The following is a 20496-nucleotide window of genomic DNA, read 5'->3' as shown; positions in this document are numbered from 1 at the left end:
CGACCCAGATGTTGATTAGATCAGGATCTCAATCTATCACAAGAAACAGGGCGAGAGAACCTGATTCTACAAGCGCACGGTCAATCGTGATGAAATATGGACCCTACCCATGTATTCTAATGGATTAAATCAATAGCAAATATGGCCACGGTTAATTTTATTGTCAAAATATCAACACAGTCTTCCAAAGGTCTTGCGTCGAGGCACAGGACATGGGGCTGCACATGTTCGTGGATTAAATAAAAAAAAAAAAAAGAAGAAGCTGTATTTGATGTCTTCACAACACATTTCTGTGGCAGCTGCCAGCTTTGAGATAAAGAATGGGAAGCAATGTCTGGAAATAATAAGAATCACAAGGAAGTATGATAACAAATAATGGTACCGCACGTCACAGTGGGCTCCATTTGTGTTGGACTAGAAAAGGGTTGTCAGATGGCTACGGTTGCATTCATTACCATAATGGTTAGGATGTTTGTAAAGCTCATCTGCCAGTTTGCACACAAATGCGTGTAGGATGTGTTTTTTCTTTAAAAGGAGAAAAGATTACGTCTCTGTCGTTCCCACTGTACCAGATTGTGAATGAGCTGCATGGGCACACAACATTACCTTTTATCTATACATTCATCTTTATAGAGAACATCTATGTAATTGGGCTGGTGGAGAAAACAACCAGTCATTTCACAATGACTGAAATCTGCCAGCCCCTCGTAGCCAAATGGGTTTGTAAGATCTGTACAGTTACCATGAAACAATAATTTTGTCATCATTTATGTTTGCTTGTCCCTTTAGAAAATTGTTTTCTTTATGTCTAATGTTGTTACAGTAAGTTCTGCAGAGTCGTGAAGTTGTTCTGGTCTTTACAGTAAATCCTTCTGCAATCCAGCCTCCCTGCGGGGGGGTCAGCTGGAATATGAATGTCTCCACTGGGATGATTCAGAAACAGCATCACATTATTTACCTTTACTTCTCAAGAGCTGAGGAGATAAACCCCAGTTCAGTCGTGATCAAGGCAGGCATGTTAGTGCAGGTAACAGAAATCTTGAAAAGAGAATATACAAGGCTGTCTGCTCATTACTCTTTCTGCACCTCTTGTAGTTTCTTCTCTTCACATCCCCACCATCTCTCTTTCTTCACCTCTTCACGAGGCATTGAAACCCATATTCTTCTGATTTAATTAATGCTATTGTCCCTCCTCTCCCACACCTCCTTTGCTCTGGCAGCTGTTAGATCTCTCTGGTCTTAATGGCCTCGTCCCAGGGTTAATGAGAGCCTGCCTCAGACACTCCAGCACCCGGCAGGATCCCCTCATTAGAGCGCCGATCGAACCGGTGCTAGAGACCCTTGGCGCCGCAGGAATCACACATTATTTTAGAAGCTGCCTCACCTGTGGTCACGGCCCAGAGTCCAGGATTGCTTTGAGAGCCGGTGTTAATATACAACAGGAAGGTGGCGAGAGGTCACACAGCCAGTTATATGGACGGAGGAGGAGGACGGGCTGCGGAGGGAAAGCAGGTTTCCTTTGTGTCGTGTCATCGGCGCCCACAGTGTAGGTGACAGTGTACATTCCAGGGTCAGAAATTAAAAGGGACTCAGGGCGCAAATTCACTTGAGATTTCATAATTATAAATTAGGGTCAGAAAATGCCACCAGCAGTAAGGAATGGCCTTAATTACATTTCGTCCTGTCCACACTTTATTCACTTAGATCAAATCGCCTTGATATAATGTGCTTTTCCCACATGTGGGCCACTGCAGGTGGTGAACAGTGTAAACGGCTGTGGTCCAGTAATTATTTCCAGTGTGAACTCAAATTTAAAAATTGATTTGAAAATGTTTCAGTAACTAAAGAACAACAACATACCTAAGATTGATTGTAAGAGAAATTAAAGACTGAACGATAAAGTACTTGGACGTTTATTCAAATTTATCCTGTGTTTCACATGATGATTTTTGTTATGGTATAAAATGTAAAAGGATGAAAATGTCTCATTGAAATTCCCCCAGTAACCAGTAACCTTCCTCACAAAACATAGATGGAGCATCAACTAAAGCCTCTCTTTAAAAGAAGACTCGCTCATAGCCTCCAAAAAAACTTACCACACTGCTTAAATCAATAAATCTTTCTTTGCAGCTTCTACATTGCACTGGGCAATCACGCTGTGGTGCACAAGAAGAGATGAGAAAAAATCAATGGCAGACAGTTCAGCGCCAGTTTCCAGTGGTGCTCACAGATTCAAGGTTTCAGGTCGCCTGAATATATCAGACACCCTTGCAATCAATGGGTCATTAGTTCAATTAGGTGGAACGAGGAGGCGTACATGTATTCAACCTGCTGAAAAGGTTGCTACAAAAAAGTCTGATATTGCTGCAATTTGCTGTTGTAAAGATTTCCAAGTTCAACAGATGGGGGGGCCTTGGTAAGAAAAGCAGAAACAGTTGGAGTTGGGTTGCGGTTGAAGGTTTAAAGACCCATAGTGCAGACGTCCGACAACGAGGGTTGTGCAGAAAGCAATATCTGATAATAGAACAGACTTTCAGGAATTGACTAACTACACCAAAACACGAGGTAACGCTAGGAGCATTAATAGAAACTAAAACTGGATAGCACCCTCGACACTCAAGGGAGGCAAACGCGTTCCCAAGGAATGAGGGCACCAATGGTCGGATCCTTCTCGGGCTAACCAGGATTCATTATGAGCCAGTGACAAAGCTAACCAGCAGATGAAAAACAGGAAATGTAGGTTCATCAGTAAGAAAGATATCTACTTCAGTTATAATTTTACTTTTTGCTTCTAGGATCGAGGGAAACCCTTTACTCCAAATCGAGGTCGATCCTACATCAGACGTGAGTCCTTTGATTTCTGACCCTTTGTTCTGCTGTGGAATGTGAGGTGTTCGTTTCCTGAACCGTTTTATTTCCCTACAATTTTGTAGTCTGTACTCGCGAATCCGAATGAAGACAAAATGCAGCTCTCAGCGTCACATGTCACAGTCATTTGCATTGTTCCCTCGTTTAACATAATTTGCCTCAGCTCTTTGAGGAGCCTCCAGGTAAGTTATGCGTCAAGAGCAGCGAGAAGGAGATGCAGCTTCACCGATCGTCATCGCCGCTCCTGTAACAATGATATATTTAGAGAAAATGGGATGCATATTGCTTTGAATAACAATCCAGCAGGCATCTTTGAATAGGTCATTTTCATCATATTTAAAATCAAATCAGAATAAATCTGCCAGTTTTCCCCCTCCGGCTGCTTCCCCTTTTCATAACTCTCTATTTATGTTGGTATTGTCCTAACTAGCAGTCGGTGTTTCCAATGCACAAAGCTCGACAGGAATTAAGAACGAAGTAACACATGAGCGGGTTTTTAGGCTTTTATGCCAGAGGTTTTTTATGACAATTAACTGATTACATGTTTATTAATTAACCTTAAATCCATTAAATTATGGTGAGTATATCTTGGAAAGAGCGTTCTTCCTCAGACTTAACTTCTGTGCAACTTCGGAGGTCAAGTAAAGTTCAGGAATAGAGAGACAGAGGTAGTGAATGCAGTGTAAACAGTAGCAGTGGATTGAAACCAAGCGGCTTTACAGTTGTTCTCAGGGAGCTTTTCTTACCTTTATGAATGCTGCCTAGTTTGGAGGAGGTTTTAATCCTCACACTGCTGAATGGCTTTTTAATTTTTTTTTATATAAGTATTGATTATCTTACGGCTCTTTCAAACAACCTTATGTAGAGAAAAAGTTATGTTAGTTGGATGTAACCGTAACTGCCCACTCACTCCCGTGCATCTTTTACGTGAATGTTAAACAAAACACAGAAACTGACAACAGACACGTTTCTTACCAATTTAAAAAAGTATTTTCTCACAAAGTTCTACCATCGTTAAATTGTCTTCCTCCTTTCTTATAATTGTCTCGCTAAGTATTGACTACACTGCCCCCGACATTTTCCAGTGGTACTACTCTGTCTCCTTTGTTTCATGCAGAACCACAAGCTTTCAGAAGACGTTCACAAATCCGGACGAAATTAATGCAGAATACGGACTGAAGGCTCCAAACCGTTTCTGTACCTTATACTAAGCATAACTGAGCCTCTAGTGGAATACCTAGTTTACACCATCTCTTTGTGTTGTATAAGTACAATTTGTCTTGACGCAGAATGAGGAAGGGAACGACGAGGACTCCGGCGACGAGTTTGAGGAGATGAACCTGTCGCTTCTGTCAGCTCGCAACTTCCCGCGCAAGGCCAGCCAGACCAGCATCTTCCTGCAGGAGTGGGACATCCCATTCGAGCAGCTGGAGATCGGGGAGATGATCGGCAAGGGCCGCTTTGGCAAGGTGTTCCACGGGCGCTGGCACGGCGAGGTGGCCATCCGCCTGATCGACATCGAGCGCGACAACGAGGACCAGCTCAAGGCCTTCAAGCGCGAGGTGATGGCGTACCGCAACACGCGCCACGAGAACGTGGTGCTGTTCATGGGGGCGTGCATGAGTCCACCACATCTGGCCATCATCACCAGGTAAGGGTAAAGATGGAGAAGCTACTTTTGTTCAGACCCATTCATTCATCCACTCCTCCATCCATCCATCTATCCTGTCTTTCATTTATCCATCCATCCATCCATCCACTCAACCATCCTTCCACTCATCCACTCATCCTTCCACCAGTCCATCCGTCCATCCATCTATCCTTCCACCCATCCATCCATCCACTCATCCATCCTTCAAGTCATCTACCCATCCACTCCTCCATCCATTCATCTATCCAGTCCTTCATCCATCCATCCATCCACCCGTCCATCCTTCCCCCATCATCCATCTATCCACTCATCCATCCTTCCACTCATCCACCCATCCACTCCTCCATCCATCCATCTATCCAGTCCTCCATCCATCTATCCATCCACTGAACCATCCTTCCACTCATCCACCCATCCTTCCACCCGTCCATCTATCCACTCATCCATCCACTCATCCATCCTTCAAGTCATCTACCCATCCACTCCTCCATCCATTCATCTATCCAGTCCTTCATCCATCCATCCATCCATCCATCCATCCATCCACCCGTCCATCCTTCCCCCCATCCATCCATCCATCCATCCATCCATCCATCCATCCATCCATCCATCCATCCATCCATCCATCCATCCATCCATCCATCCATCCTTCCACTCATCCACCCATCCTTCCACCCATACATCCATCCATCCATCCATACCACTCAGCCTTTGAGGGTTGTAAAAGTGTAAAAAAAAATTGGTATTTGAAATTCAATCAATCAAATTTGAGGAGGAAAAGATGGTCTTATTGTCCCGTGTTCATTGTTTGACCATAATGAGCCTTTCTTCCGATGTGGAATCTGTGGTTTAGTCAGCTGCTGAACTCTGAGTGGTTTCTCTGTGGCAGCTGCTCGGCCTCCGCAGCCAGTCCTCGTCCCACGGGAGTCATTTTCAATCAGCCACAGATCTGCTCAATGAGTTTAGAGCGGCTGACAACGAAGCATGCAGAGGTTATCATTAGAACAGCCTGCTGCTGTTGCTGCTGCTGCTGCTGAATGGAGGAGCCGCCCAGACTTTGTGGTGATGGGGCATCTATCCCGACAGCGCAGTCTATGGTGGCAGATAATACGAGCGCAGAGGGTCGAAGGAACTGAATCCTGTCACTTGGCGAACAACTTTAATTATTTCATGGATTAGTGTTCAGATTTCTTGCAGCAAGTATTTCCCTCAGTTATCAGAAGGTAGCGGGGCTGTGTTCTGGTTAAAGACCATCTCTCGTTTAATTAATTGCGGCAACAAATAATGTTCAAAAAGAAAGTTGTTTGGATACTTGTCACCCTCCCTGTGTCGTCTGCACAGGCTGCGAACAAAGAACGGAGTAAAATAATAATTTTCCCCTTTTGTTTCCTCTCTTTTGTTTCACTGAGAGAAAAATTAATTTTCATTCTCGATAAAGAAAGGAGGATATTCTGTGCTGAATTCACAGCTTTAAAATTACGTCAGGAAACAAAGGGGGAAGGTTCCAATGGCATTCACCGTGGTGGTAAATACGTTTTGAATAACTGACTGTGAGTGATTGACTGATTTGTTGCACTGCTTGATTGCAGTTAATATCTCGAGTGCAGGGGAGCTTGCTGCTTCTCAGAAATCCTTGCAGCTGATTAATACCAATAATGCAAATGTTAGTGCAACAGATGGCTTTGTTGCCGACCAGAACTCTGCTTCATGTACGACACATTAACACGAGAGGGGGGGTGAAACACTAGAAGTAAAACATGTACCAATCAAACCTAATGGAGGTGTTTGTTAAATATGCTGGATTTCTCTGATGGAGTCTTAAGGCCATGGAGAAGAAAAACAATTTCTCAAGAGTTAAGTGGATATTTTACTGGAATAAATCATTTGAGGCTTTGTGTCATCTTTCAGGGGGAATATCAGATGATCAGACTGCATTAAAATAAGGAGCATGGAGAATCTGAAGTTGTATTTTATTACAGCTCCACATTATCACAATAATCAGGAAACGTATTGAGTTAATGAGCGAGTCATTTTCTCTCCACAGTCCCCAAAGTGCTGCTCATTGTTGGAACTGTTGGGTTTCTCTATAATTCTAGGTTCTTGACCTTTGCATGTAAAAGTGCCTTGAGATAATGCATGTTATTATTATGTGCTTTAAAATGGAATTGAATTGAAATGAAACTGAGTTTACTCTGAAGAAAGAACCACAGGGACTTGGAGGAAATAGATTCTTTTGTGGAGGAAATGTTGGAAGACAGTTCACATTGAAAGATTTTGGATCCAGAAGGCGAGACAGGGGTTTTCCTTGCTGCGTATTCCCTCCAAAAAATTTTTTTTTTGGATTCTTGATTCTCGTAATAATATCAGTTTATTCTCAAAACATGGCCTTAATTCGTTTTAAAGCCTTGATGTGACTTCCAGCACTTAAAGCCGGCTTCATTGTCACGTTGAGTCCCATGAAATGCTGCCACTCCCCCTTAAGTTTACTGTTGTCATCAGAAGTTTGTTACCTTTCAAGTGAAGTGACAGTGAAGCACCAGCTGCATTTCCTTTTGTCGAGGAGACCCAGAGGGAAGAGAGCTGCTGAGAATGCGCTGGCTGTCAGGCGGTTGTTGGGTGATGAATATGCATGAAGTGTTGGCTGCAGGTCCTTTGTTGGTCACCTGCGTGGCACAGCCAGGGTTGAGGGCGTCAGCTGTGAGACAAGGGGGGGGCTGTGGAGCGGTCTATTAATACACCGTGGTGATGGCACCCCTCCAGAAATATGACACCATCTTCATGAACCGCAGTTTAACAGCTTCGCCCTGGCACAGAGAGGGGGCCGGTGTCTCAGTTCAGAACGATGACATATTATCTCCTAACCACATCTCGATTTGAGCAACAAGACGCAGGACTACATACAAAATTGTTTCCGAGTGGGGATTCCAGAGCCTTGGGAACTCAACTTGCATTATTAAATGGCACTTCAGAGTAAAAACAAACATGGAGGAAACACCGGGACACATTAAACAAGCTCTTAGCTCTCATCGACTATTGTGGATTTCTGCTCACTTTCCCAATCGCTATCCCCTCTTACTTCACGTGCCTCAACAATTCTGAATCATATTCACTTTATGAAATCAGGGAGGCTCAGGTTTATTAAGATAATGTCTGTGAACCTGTCACACTACAGGATAATTTGGTCAGATAAACGATTCAGATCAACCTCCAACTTGAAATCGCTCCGATTACCTTCAGTGTCGGGTCATGTGTGAACTGACAAGATAAAAGGTATCTTGTGTCCCCTGATATTTAAAAACAGAATAAAAGCTTTAAGCAAATCTAAGCTCAATTTGTCGCTGCATAATATAACATTTTTCATGCTTTTACCATCACCACCTGTTACTTTGACATCTGTGGTAAATGCAAAAACCATTACACCCATTAAGGGATTAGACCAAGAGGAAGTAATGATGATTGATCACCATTTTTTCATCAGCTGGTTTTTGTGATTGAAATTTGTGTTTTGAGGTCAGAACAGTGGTTTAATATTTGATTGTGTGTTTCTCCCCTTCCCTCTCTCAGCTTGTGTAAAGGCCGGACTCTTTACTCGGTGGTGCGGGATGCCAAGGTTGTGCTGGATGTTAACAAGACCCGACAGATTGCACAAGAGATGGTGAAGGTAAAACAACTCAGGTCTGATTCTGCGGAGGACGGCGTCGGCACCCGGCGTGCTGCAGAGCACTCACATCTGTCTTTGTGTTCAGGGGATGGGCTACCTCCACGCTAAGGGGATCTTACACAAAGACATGAAGTCCAAGAACGTGTTCTACGACAACGGAAAAGTCGTCATCACCGACTTCGGACTCTTCACCATATCTGGGGTTCTGCAGGCTGGCAGGTAATTATGTTCAATAAACATGGGAGACACGAGCACTTTCTGCTGGAGTTTGTGTGTCAGACTGACGTTGTTATAACAGAGCTGACGAAACTGGTGAAATTCTGAAGCACTGAAGGCCTCCATCTGTAACCTTTGAGACTTTTGTAATATCAGCCACAAATTCCATCCATTTCCATTAAAGCGGCTCTTCAGAATCGTTCAGTCATTGTTGACAGAAATAAAAGTAACTAGGCTATCCTGCTCTCTACAGTTTTCCAACCTTGTGTTTGTGATGTGGTGGATTGAATCTGAAATTCAATCTCTCAATAGGACCAGATTTAATGTGAAGAGGAAATATATCAATCCCTTAGACACCAGTCACACCAGTATATTCTTCTTAGTCTGTCCATCCATCAATTATCTATCCTGCTTATCGTGTGAGGGTAGTATGGGATGGACTAGATCCCAGCTGAGAGGTCTCCAATGAACCTTACTTTAAATCTTCAAGTCTTTAGACTGAGAAAATCCACATAGAGCTCGACACACTAACCCCCCAGACTTAACCGAGAAATAGGGTCTATTTTCTGTAATGCTCCATGTCGCGGCTGAGTCCACCAGTGATCACATGTTGTGTCCGCTCGACCTCACAGAGACTTTTAATCAAGCGTCCAGAGGTGGAGAGAGATTTTCAGTCACAGACCAGAGAGCTGCACAGTGAGCCGTCTGAAGACACCCACAACATCTGCAGCCAGTCCTTCATAGCAGCAGGGTTATATTCACACTGATATTTACCCTCATGCACTTTATTTAACTTAATTATTCATATAGTTTACAAATCATTCTATTATTAATCAGTCATTCTGCACCTTTTAAATGGAACGAGCTGCAATCTGTCCTCCAGCTAAAGTCTTACGTTCCTCCAGGTGATTTTAAATCTTTGTTATCTGGTGTTTCTCATGCTTCTTGTAGTTATTTTAATTAAGAACTAGTTGTTAATGTTAATGTCTCTTGACAAAGAGATTAAAAATCTCGCTGAGACGAGTTAAATTAAGATTAAATGAAAACTGAGCAATCAAACAAATTTAATCAATATAACAAAAGTGCAATCTATATTCATATAATGTGTTTACAGACAGGAGGTAAAACACGTACTTTAATGATACATTTTTGGCCATATGGTCCAGCTCCGGTTCAAGAGAAAAACATTACCACAAAAATAATACACAATTTATTTATGATTCTTTAAGATATTTGAATAGTTTTTTATAACGTAGAGTGTCAACAGTTGTTTTATTCTATGAGAAATAGTCTGAGTTGGTCTTTTGCTGAGACGTAGATAATAAGAGCGATAAGTAACTATAAAGCTAAGAACCAGGAGTTAATTAGCGTAGCTTAGCATAAACACTCTAAACAGGGGGGAACCGCTAGCCTGGCCATGTCAATAGGTCAAACATCAGCTTTACCACATCACTAAGGCTCCATAATCAGGTTGTAATAGTTAACAACAAGACCCAGCAGCTGTTTCCCACAAAATAAACAGAACGCGTTATTCCCAGTTAAACCAACTGGTCACGTTCACGTTTCTATTTCTGTAACTGGTAATAAAATGTGTTGTTGTCTGTGTAAGAGCTTCCAGGAGCTGGATGTGTTTACATCAGCACAGAGCTGTTTCCAGTCATTTTGTGTAAAGCTAAACTAAATGTTTTTTAGTGGTGGAAGCAATGAGTGTGTTGTTGATGTTGTGGCTTTCATTTAGTGCAAATTTGATTTAATCTATTTAATTTAATCAAACCCAGATGGCATTAGACCCATTTTGTAAAAAAAACGTTATTTTTCTTTAAAGTTACAGTATATAATCCAGGTAAGTGTATGTTTTTATGTGTAAAATCACAGAAAATAATGTTTTTGTTATCTTCGTATCTACATCCGGAGCATCAGGCCTAGGAGGGTATGAAATAGCCGAGTCTGTTTTATAACCTGGGTATATTCTGGGCTATTCCAGTTTATACCCAGGGTATAAAAGAGGCTAGCCTATACTTTAAACCCGGATATAGTCAGGGGAGGGTTAAGGGACACATTTGAATTAACTATAAGAAGATGTTGGAGATAAAAACAACAATAATCAAGTGTTTACACTTTTCTGAAACAATCATTTAAAAACATCCTTGACTTATCTTCTCGTGATTCTGCAGCATTTGTTTTTCAGTGTCTTGGCTGCAGGATGGAGTGGATCAATGAACCCTCACACGTTTCTGTCTCCACATTCTTTCTTTGCTCTGCAGCCGGAGAGAAGACAAGCTGAGGATCCCCAACGGCTGGCTATGTCACCTGGCCCCGGAAATCATGCAGCAGCTTTCTCCGGACACAGAAGAAGACAAGCTTCCCTTCTCTAAACAGTCAGATGTCTTTGCTTTTGGGTGAGTGTTTGCCGAAAGGATTTACAAACCCCAAAATCCCACTTGATTCCAGGAGAAATCCCACATTATCCAAGCTCCCCTGACTTAGCACATGTCCTTCATGAATCGAGCCTTGATTGTGATGGAGGCACAAATAAGTATTGACAGCTGCAACACACTGGAGACACACACTGAGGTAGATAAAGACCTCACTGATAAGATCCTCCCACGGGACTGCGACAGGAGGTGTGTGAGCTCAGTTGATCGAACGACACAAACCAAGATACACTGTGGAATATTAAACTGATTAGACAATTGCAGGAAAAGGGGGAAAACGTGTGAATGTTGAGGAAACGTCAACGGTCTGATTACACAGTGGGAGTGAATCGAAGAGTGGAGGGGACGGGTTTATAAATGAAGTGGTTTCCTCCGATGGAGCTTAGTCCAATGGAAGGTTTTACATCTGGGCTCCGAGGTGAAGGGGTTTCTCAGCTGCAGAGGAAGCTCTGGTCTAATGTCGAAGTTTGATATAATCGTGATTTTGTCTTTCTTTTGTCAAAAATACATGAGATTTGACACCTTTTGACCCAAACGTTCCCCTGCTCCGTTAGTTATTGAATATTGACTCCTCCCAATCCGAGGTGGCCTCCCTCTCCCCATTTAAAATGTTATATTTGTCCTAAGTTGATTAAAAATCCCAGTGGCTCCAGTCCTTCCTCCGCTGCCATTACTGAATCCTTTGTGGGCGTGGACCCTGCTCTGTTGCCTCCTAACACAATTGCATTTTCAGATGGTCCCCCATATGGAGGTTTCATCACTATATCATTTCAAAGGGAAGAGTGCAGTGCTGGCGAGCAATGTCCAGCTGCTCTGTTAGAACTTGCGTTACCTAGAGGTGACCCCCGAGGCCGTTTTACATATTCATCAACAATCAGCCGTCATGTTTTTTTCCCCTTCTACTGGCAAAGAGCTATTTTTACACCACTCAAACCTGACGTGCTGGAGGAGAATGAAAACAACCACTTATCTGCATGGGGAGTGTGGGTATGCTAATTTTGCATGAGCAGTAATTAAGAATGTGTTGTTTCTTTAATGTCTGGATGACATTTCTTAAAAAACTTGGTGCTCAAGGCAACGTTCATCCTCGGGAAAAGGACGTTTCTGCACAGATCCACTCATGCAGAAGCCTTGCAAACAACTGAGAAGTGAACAAAACCATTTGGTTTGAATTTTTTTTTACATTTGTTGTGACTGAGATTCGGGCCTGTTAGTGTTCGCACTGGCCGGGATGTGAACCCTCCACGAAGTGCGTTTTAAAGACAGTGGTATTTCTCTCTCACACTCGCTCTCTTCCTCTTTCCTCCCAGCACCATCTGGTACGAGTTACACGCACGTGAGTGGCCTTACAAGAGTCAGCCAGCGGAGGTGATCGTATGGCAGATCGGCAGCGGCATGAAGCCCAACCTCGCCCAAACCGGCATGGGGAAGGAAATATCAGTAAGTTACAATTCACACGTTCTTTTAAACATTTTCACAAATTTCGTACCAACATTTTCAATAAACTCTGATATAGATATTTTGCTTTGCTTTATATATATTTTATATGTATATATGTGCTTACAAGGGTCAGGTCTGAGTTATTTTTATAAACCAGGGTTTTCCAAGGTCATCTCCCTTGGTGGTATTGTCCTGTCATGTGTAAGAGGTATGCGTCCAAGGTTGTCTTCAGTTCACCGTTAATGTATAGAATTTACTTTAAATAGCTATTGATAGATACAGAATATAATAGATGCTGACAAAAAAATCTAAAGCTGGCAACAGTTGAGTCCCTGCAGCGATTAAATCGATAAGCAGTGTAGATTCTAATCAGGGACAAAGTACTGAACACGTCATTAGTTTTCTGTGTAGGGTATGAAACAATTTTTTTTTAATAGTGTGAAATTGATTAAAAACCTGAAGGACTGAGGTAATTTGGATCTCTGGAGGGTTTTTTAAGTCCTCTCCCTTGGTGGTACCGGCCTCTCCTGTCTTATATGTATGAGGTCTGAGTCCTTGGTTGTCTTCACTTCACCTTGATGAAACTCCTCCGCCCCTCTCCTCTCTTCTCTTTCTCCTTGAAACTCCCCCAGCAGCCTCCATCCGAACTGATCAGGAGCTTTACCTTCTAATTCCGTGTGCTCAGTCTCTAAGTGGCTGATAAACTCTGCCGGTCTCGAGCCACTGTGAGCAAACATTTCTCCACCAACCTCGTGCTGATTCGGTGATGACTCACTACAGGCAGCAGAGCCCAATGCACAGCAGACAAGTCTCCAACCTTTTAGTTTAGCCACAGGTTTCCATGCTTTTGGTATAAAAAATAGTTTTTATACTTCATGTGCCTTATTCCCTCTGTGAGCTGCGTGTGGGTCAACTATGGCTGTGAGTCCTGACTGTGTCAGTGACCAAGTAAAACTACTATAACTGACTGCAGGTGTTACTTCTTATCCATCTCACCGCACATCACTTTATAACCTGAGATCTTTAAGTTCATCTATTTAGAAAATACCCATTTTCAGGAAATAAATCCATGAAATGAAGTAATTTCCTTTAATATATATATATATATTAGGGCTGTCAAAGTTAAAGCGTTAATCTATGAGATTATTGTGACCTAGATTAATGCGATAAAATATTTTAACGAAGTTATAGCAGCTTTGTTTACATCCGGTGTGCGGAAGAAAATTCAGCTCCTCGAGCAAGCTGCCAGCGTCGCGCTTCAAACACAGCCCGTCAAATGATAAGTCCCATCTGAATGAAAGCACAGCAAACTGCACAAGGACAGCAAGAAGAGTTGCTAGTTCAAGATGTTGCCACCCGGTGGAATTCTGCCTTGGAGGTTATCAAACGAATCCAGCGAAACAAGGTTCCGCTCGCTGCTACCCTGGCTCAGCGCTGGCTGAACTATATTTCTTTTATTTTGCCGTGTTTGTCTTATTTTGAAGGCCCACAGCAGGAACTTCTGGGGATTAGTGTAGCAGCGCACCCTTTATTATCTCAGAAGCAGCAAATAGGAGAAAAATAAAGTGGATGACTGAATTAATAGAGGTCAACAAACAGGACTCTACTCGAAAAGAAATAAATAAAATAAGACATTAACATAAAAGACACAAAGGGGAAAGCTGCCTGATCAGACCATTTGGTAATGATAAAAACAAATTAGCCGACATGTAAAACTTATTAAAATATAAACATCCCCCCACACGCTGATGCAGCACTTGATCTTGTCCATTTCCTGGACTTCGTATTTTATCAGGCTCCTCCCTCTTTTAGCCAAACCAGGAAGACAGAATGATGAAATAAATAAAATTTTACCGACAAAGGACAATGTTTTGTTTGTTAACTAATGTGACTGCAGCGAAAATAACCAAACCTGTGATACTGATGTAAGTGAATTTTACCACTTACGTTAATTGTGTGGCTGCAGAATACATAACGGATGAAATATGATGTTTGATAACTCAGTTTCCTCTCATCTCCGTCTCTCTCCAGGACATTCTGCTCCTCTGCTGGGCATTCAAGCAGGACGAGCGACCCAGCTTCTCCAAGCTCGTAGATTTACTGGAAAAGTTGCCAAAACGGAACCGCCGCCTTTCCCACCCAGGGCACTTCTGGAAGTCAGCTGAGTATGTCAAATGAGTTATAGGGACGCAATGAAAAAAAATGAAAAACAACAACAAAGCAAACAATCAGCAACTTTTAAAAGTCAGCCGCCATAACTCTACATAAATAGCCCACCTCCTTAAAGAATGCACTGAATCCAAAAGCCAGCCCAGTGATGAAAACTGCCCGTGCTGTGTGTATTTTCATGGAATGTTGGCATGTGTGTGTACAGATAAGTCGACTGTCCGGTTTACTCGAAGCAGTCGGGACTCACACTTTCTTTGGTTTGATTTGAACCAGACTGGAGATCCTTCCTTTATATTTTCTGTCTTTTACCAGTGACTTGTTCCCTTCATAATATTTGATTTATTTCCTGGATGTATCTCGCTTGTAACCTTCACCTGTTCACACCATCTCGGACTTATTCAAACACGTTTGACAACAAATGTAGATTTCTGATCCCCCCCGCCCCCTTCTCATGTCTTTCTTTGTTTTTGAATGAATGTAAGACATTGTATATTTCCATTGCATTGTTCTGCCATTTCTTATGTGTGTCAACTGTGTAGACCATTCTGTCCGTGTTACCTCATGGCCTCATGTGTGGATGTCTGTCCCCAGGTTTGTCTCAGAAGATTTATTTGACTTACTTACGATGTCCTCTTATTTACACCGAACCATTTGAATGTGAACAAGCCAGCGTCCCTGTTGCTGCAGGGACGTGTCGGCTCTATTCTTTGATGGGAGACTGTTTCTCTGATCAGCTTTGAAACTTGCCTGTGAACATAAGCGAGAAGTTTTGAACAATATCAAGCCTTTGGGCGAGGTTGGGTTGGGGTGGGGGGGTGTGGGAGAACCCGCTGGTCAGACCAGGACGTCCCTCACTCGACGCTGTTCTGTTAAATATGCTGACACTTGAAATGTATCCCTCGCCAACTTGCAGAACTAATTACCCTCCATGAATTGCTGCCACTGAGCCCCTCCCCCTCCCCAGAAATACATGTATATGATTTGCTTTAAATAGCTATTGATGGATACAGAATCTAATAGATGCTGATGGAAATCAGTTCAGTAAATCCATATGAACTATGTAGACTCTAATCCGTACTGAAAATGACTAGTGAATAGTTTTCTGCGTAGTATATGAAAAATATTAGTTTTATTAGTTTCAAATGGATTAAAGATCTGGATCTGAGGAGTGAAATGATTTAGATCTGTGCAGGTTTTTTAAAATCCTACTTCAGTGAAGATGTGACTGTTAAGACGCGTCGAGGGAGAGCACATGAGCTTTAAGAGGGCAAACGAAAACTCTGAGAAGTCAAAGTAAACTTTTGGGTTTGCTCTTTGGCAAGTTCAAATGTGTCTGGTGTTTCCTAAAAGCAGTGTTGTAGTCACTTTCAATTAAAACACACTTTAAATATCAGTCGCAGTGTTAATACAAAATTTGCTAGCAGTAGCTAACATTAGTCACCGTTAGCTACAGTCTTTGTAGGCTAAATGAGACTGAAGCAGTAAAATTTCTTCTGGCAACTGAATCGAGCCAGGTTTAATTTTATCGCTCATAAATTCAACTTTTAATTAAGACAATGCCATTTTTTGCATCTCTTAAGATACTTATTCTAACTTCGAGGCAAACACGGGTCCATACAAGTGAAAAAGTCTGGTTGAAACTTCAAAAGTAACTTTTTGTGATTCTTAATTTCTTTGATCGTATCAACCATTCTGAGACATGTAAAAGTTTATTAAATTCTATCACTAAATATGCCTCAAGGGGCACTTAACCACATTTTTGGAAAGATTTTCATTCTCCATATAAAGATGGAACTTAATTTTCACTTTCCTCTCATTGTTTGCAAAGGGGGATAATATATCTTGAGTATGGTTGCAGAACATCTTGCACTTTTCACATAATTTAAAGGTTTACTAGTTACAAGTTCCCCGTAAAAGTCTCAGCTGTCAATCGTGATGTTTCATCCTGATTTTATAGCATCAAAAAACTTATTGAGACCAAACTTTTGTAAAAAAAACAAACATTTATCTTGTATTTGGTACCTGTCTTGACTGCAACACTGCTAAAAAAAGTTTTCCGTAGGACTAACTTGATTTAAAGTTTTAATTTGTGCAAACCCTAAAGATTGAAATGACTTCTTGGATTATAAAGTAAAAAAAGAAACAAGTACGTAACTTAAATCTGGCCGAACTGTCCCTTTAACATATCAGAAAAAGACATATCAGGACGACCACCCCAGGCCATTTTTCTACTTCACGCTGTAAATCCTAATATATTTTAAATGTACATTGTAGAGATATAACAAAACGGAGTCGTATCATTGTGAATTCAAAGTCGTGGCGTCACTTGAGCTGTAAACTGCTTTTGATTCTCCCGATCCACGTCAAATCCACGGAGACAATCCAGTCATGTTAAATAACCATTCCCACGTCATTATTTACACATCTGCCAGTGTTGGAAAATGCATACAAACAATCTGCTGCTGTTTTTTTGGAGTCTGTCTGTCTATTTTGGAATTGCTGGGATTCAAATATTGTAAGTGGATCATTTATATTTGTACTGTTTACAACTTTCAAGTGCATGAGATGGACTATCAAAGATTGATTATTGTTATGAAAAAGAAATACTCCTTCGACACTATATATATATATATAAATATATTTATATATATATATGTGAGCATTTTTCTGATGAGCTGTTGTCCATTGAGCAGTTTGATCTCAATACCTAAAGAGGTTTTACGTCAGGCTTTGCAAAACTTTTCAAACATCTTTCTTTGGGATTGTTTCAGTATATTTATAGACTATATAAATGATTAGACGTTCGCATATAAATAATACAAAAAAAAAGACCTGTGCACATGCTCGAGATTACGCCCTGACTGGACAACAATCAAAGATCCAAACATTAGTGCCAAGTGTATATAACAGATTGTAGAGTATGTTTTATCGTCAATTGCCGTAAAAACCAATATTCCTTGTGAAATCTTTGACTTCTTTCTTTTGAATGTACAAATTGTGTTGTGTTTTTTGGTTGTTTTTTTTCGGTTCATTTGAATTTCTTTCTCTCCATTTTTCTTCTCTATTGCATTATCGTCGATGCTGTGTCGTTTCTTTCCCCCTTGATTTTTTTGTCCTTGTATTTGTAGATTGATAGCCACAAGACGCTTGTATTTAATAATGCCTTATGGTCCATGGCTTCGTGATGAGTAGATTTTAATCACAAGCTCTTTTATTTGCACTCATCATTTACAAAGTGTATGACAATAAAAAGATGTTTTCATTTTGGACGTTTTCTGTTTCCTTTATGTCATCTTTTATCTTAGTCAACCCCTTCTCCATATTTTACTTTGGTTGGACTTTTTAACACAACTTCCTGTGGCGGTGAGTCAGCACCGTCCACCTAAATAGTTGTTTTAATCATTTATGATTACTTGTCAAGTACTGTACAGTTTGCGAATTTTAAATCTAAATACTAAAAGGTGCTGTAACACAATGACCAAAATATAGTTTTTTATTCTCTGACGCTTTAAAATATTTATACTCTGTTTTGATTTGAGTTAAAGATTCCAGACAGTTTCATATGTTTATTATGATATAGGTTTTGGACAGGGCTTTTTTTCATGACTTTAATTGACCCTAAACTCAAGTAAGATAATGTAAATCACAAATGTTTTGGATAAAATACATCTATACATCTATTTAACATTAACAGTGTTGCTTCTGCAGCAAGCAGATATACAAGCAGGCAATCTGCAGCTGAATCAGTGACCTAAAAAGATAAAATAGTTTCTATAGGCATAGGAATCTTTATATCTTTATTTATCAGTATATAAACTGGATTTTCATCAAACATTTAGGGTGAAAATGGGTTTAAACCGATGTCCTTTCAATACAACTTTGTGTTTTTAGGCTTCACAATGAAGATGATGAGACTCACCACATTAAGTTCTACTAGTCAGACTGTTGTGTTGAGGTCCAGACATCTATGAATGAGGTTTAATGGTTTATGCTTCCTATTAGAGAATCTGTTTCCATCATATTCATGGACTGAGTTGAGCAGTGGTTCACCAATTCAGCCTCAACTTCGACCTCCTTATAGTAAATCCCCTTAATTAATTTAAAGTATAAACGTCTGAACCTTTGTTAAAGATGAAAAATGTGCTCCCACACAACACTCCCCCTTTGGCTCTAATACAGGCTCATAATTGAAGTTTTTAATAAATGATGTGAAATATACAAGTAATATAGAAAGAGTAATGGGCTTAATTAGATCAGAGGCAACAGGGAGGAATTCCTTTCAGAGAAATCTGTTCAAACAGATAAAACCCAGAGATCTGATGTGATCCTCTTGTATTTGTTTAGTCCTAAGTGAAGGAGCGAACACACCGATGACGGTGACTGTTTGTGTGTGTGTGGCACACGATGTCAGGCCTGACTCACCGGTGGAAGACGGAAAGTTATTGAGGGCACGAAGCAGAAAAATATGAAACCATAAATAAATAGACAGATTGATAAAAGCTCTACCTGCACAGTCCTCTTCCTCCTCCTCCTCCTCCTCCTCCTCCTCCTCCTCCTCCTCCTCCTCCTCCTCCTCCTCTACCTCCACCTCTGAAGTCCAGCCTTGGCCACTGGAGCGTAACAAATCCACATGACCCAATCTCATGGAGGCTGGAGCCCATCAGAGCATGAATGTTTGGTTTCTGTCGAGTTTCTTGTTAAAACTTCATTCGGTTCGGCACGTTTCTTGTTACAGGAAATTCTAATGTAGAGAATAAAAATGAAAACAATAAGGGATAATTAAAATGGGTACAAACAATTTAGGCACAGGTTCAATTATGTTGTCAATAAGCACTGGAAGCATAACTCCCAAACTAATCCAGAGGAAATGAAAGCGTCACAGACACATGCTCATGTACTTGAACTGTGCGGAGATCATTTAAGTATTTATAGTTTCAGTGGGCGTGGGGGGGGGGGTGAGGAAACAACAAAACACTCGAGGATTTTCTAAAAGCAGACCAGTTTAAAACATGAATGAAACAAAGAAAGAATATAAAGAAAATTAAAACAGAAAGATGAGGATTGCCTAAAATAAATCAGAAGATATTTGTTTGTTTGTCTTGATGTTGGCATGTGACCTTTCAGTTGAAACCCTTCAATCTCTTCATGATGTTTTATTTCCAGTCACCATTTTCTATTTTATTACTTTCATTCATTTTTTTTGATTGTTGTATGTGAGCTGGTTATAAAGGAAACAATCAAGAAACAACAATGTCGTTGATAAGACTTCATCTATGGAAGCTGACCTGCTCATGGTTACCTGTGGTCACATGACTGAAGAACCATTTGGACAATGGAAATTTGGTGAAATGTGCACTCCTGTAATTACCTCTTGTGGTCACAGGGGTCACTGTCCAGCAAAAGTGACATTAGCTTTGAAGTAAATTGGATTTTTACACTTAGGCCTACATGTAGTACACTTTGTTCACAACGTACTGATTGGCATCGGGCGACAGGATCGTCTCATCTCAAATTAAACACGGCTGTGATGAAAATAACAACATTTGACCATATTTGTCACAAACTAAAATATATCTATCATCTGTTGATGTGTCCCCCTCCTTTGCCAACGTTATAACAAGTACAAAAAAAACTATAATCACTATACATTTAAAATGGTAACTGTTGAGTGTCACATTGCTTTTCTATTATGGTTTTTTATTGCACTACTGCATCTGGCCACTAGGACAAAATAAATGGTCGCAAGGCATTCCCAGACTTTAATTAACTTTCCGAGTTAATCCAAACGACTCTTTATTAAGATGGACGACTTGACACCTCCCCAGTGAAGGATATAGACCTTACCTCCTCCATGTTAGCAGATGGGAACTGAACCAAACTATTGAATAACATTTTGGTTATTTCCTATCACTCTGATGTCCAACTGTTAATTGTTGCTGTAAGTTTGGTTTTAATTAGTTATTTGATGCTATAAAAACAGCTGGAAGCGTCCAAATCAACAGCTGAGACTTACTTGTGATTGGTCGAGTGTGTGTTTGGGTGGAACCTCGCTCCGC

At 40.9% G+C, this 20496-nt stretch overlaps 1 protein-coding gene across 2 annotated transcripts in view; it reads left to right on the top strand.

The window, feature by feature from the left end:
- ksr2 (kinase suppressor of ras 2) overlaps positions 1–14449 on the top strand; it is a 96142-nt gene extending 81693 nt beyond the window's left edge. For both annotated transcript variants that reach the window (XM_061071840.1, XM_061071841.1), the window contains 7 exons: positions 2796–2844; positions 4158–4519; positions 8084–8180; positions 8266–8399; positions 10661–10795; positions 12142–12271; positions 14303–14449. In XM_061071840.1, coding sequence (XP_060927823.1) covers positions 2796–2844; positions 4158–4519; positions 8084–8180; positions 8266–8399; positions 10661–10795; positions 12142–12271; positions 14303–14449 — 1054 coding nt within the window. The remainder of the gene's footprint in view (positions 1–2795; positions 2845–4157; positions 4520–8083; positions 8181–8265; positions 8400–10660; positions 10796–12141; positions 12272–14302) is intronic.
- The last annotated feature ends 6047 nt before the right edge of the window (positions 14450–20496 follow it).

The sequence above is a fragment of the Limanda limanda genome, chromosome 5 (genome assembly GCF_963576545.1).
Source record: "Limanda limanda chromosome 5, fLimLim1.1, whole genome shotgun sequence".
NCBI lineage: Eukaryota > Metazoa > Chordata > Actinopteri > Pleuronectiformes > Pleuronectidae > Limanda > Limanda limanda.
This window is presented reverse-complemented; position numbering and strand designations above follow the sequence as displayed.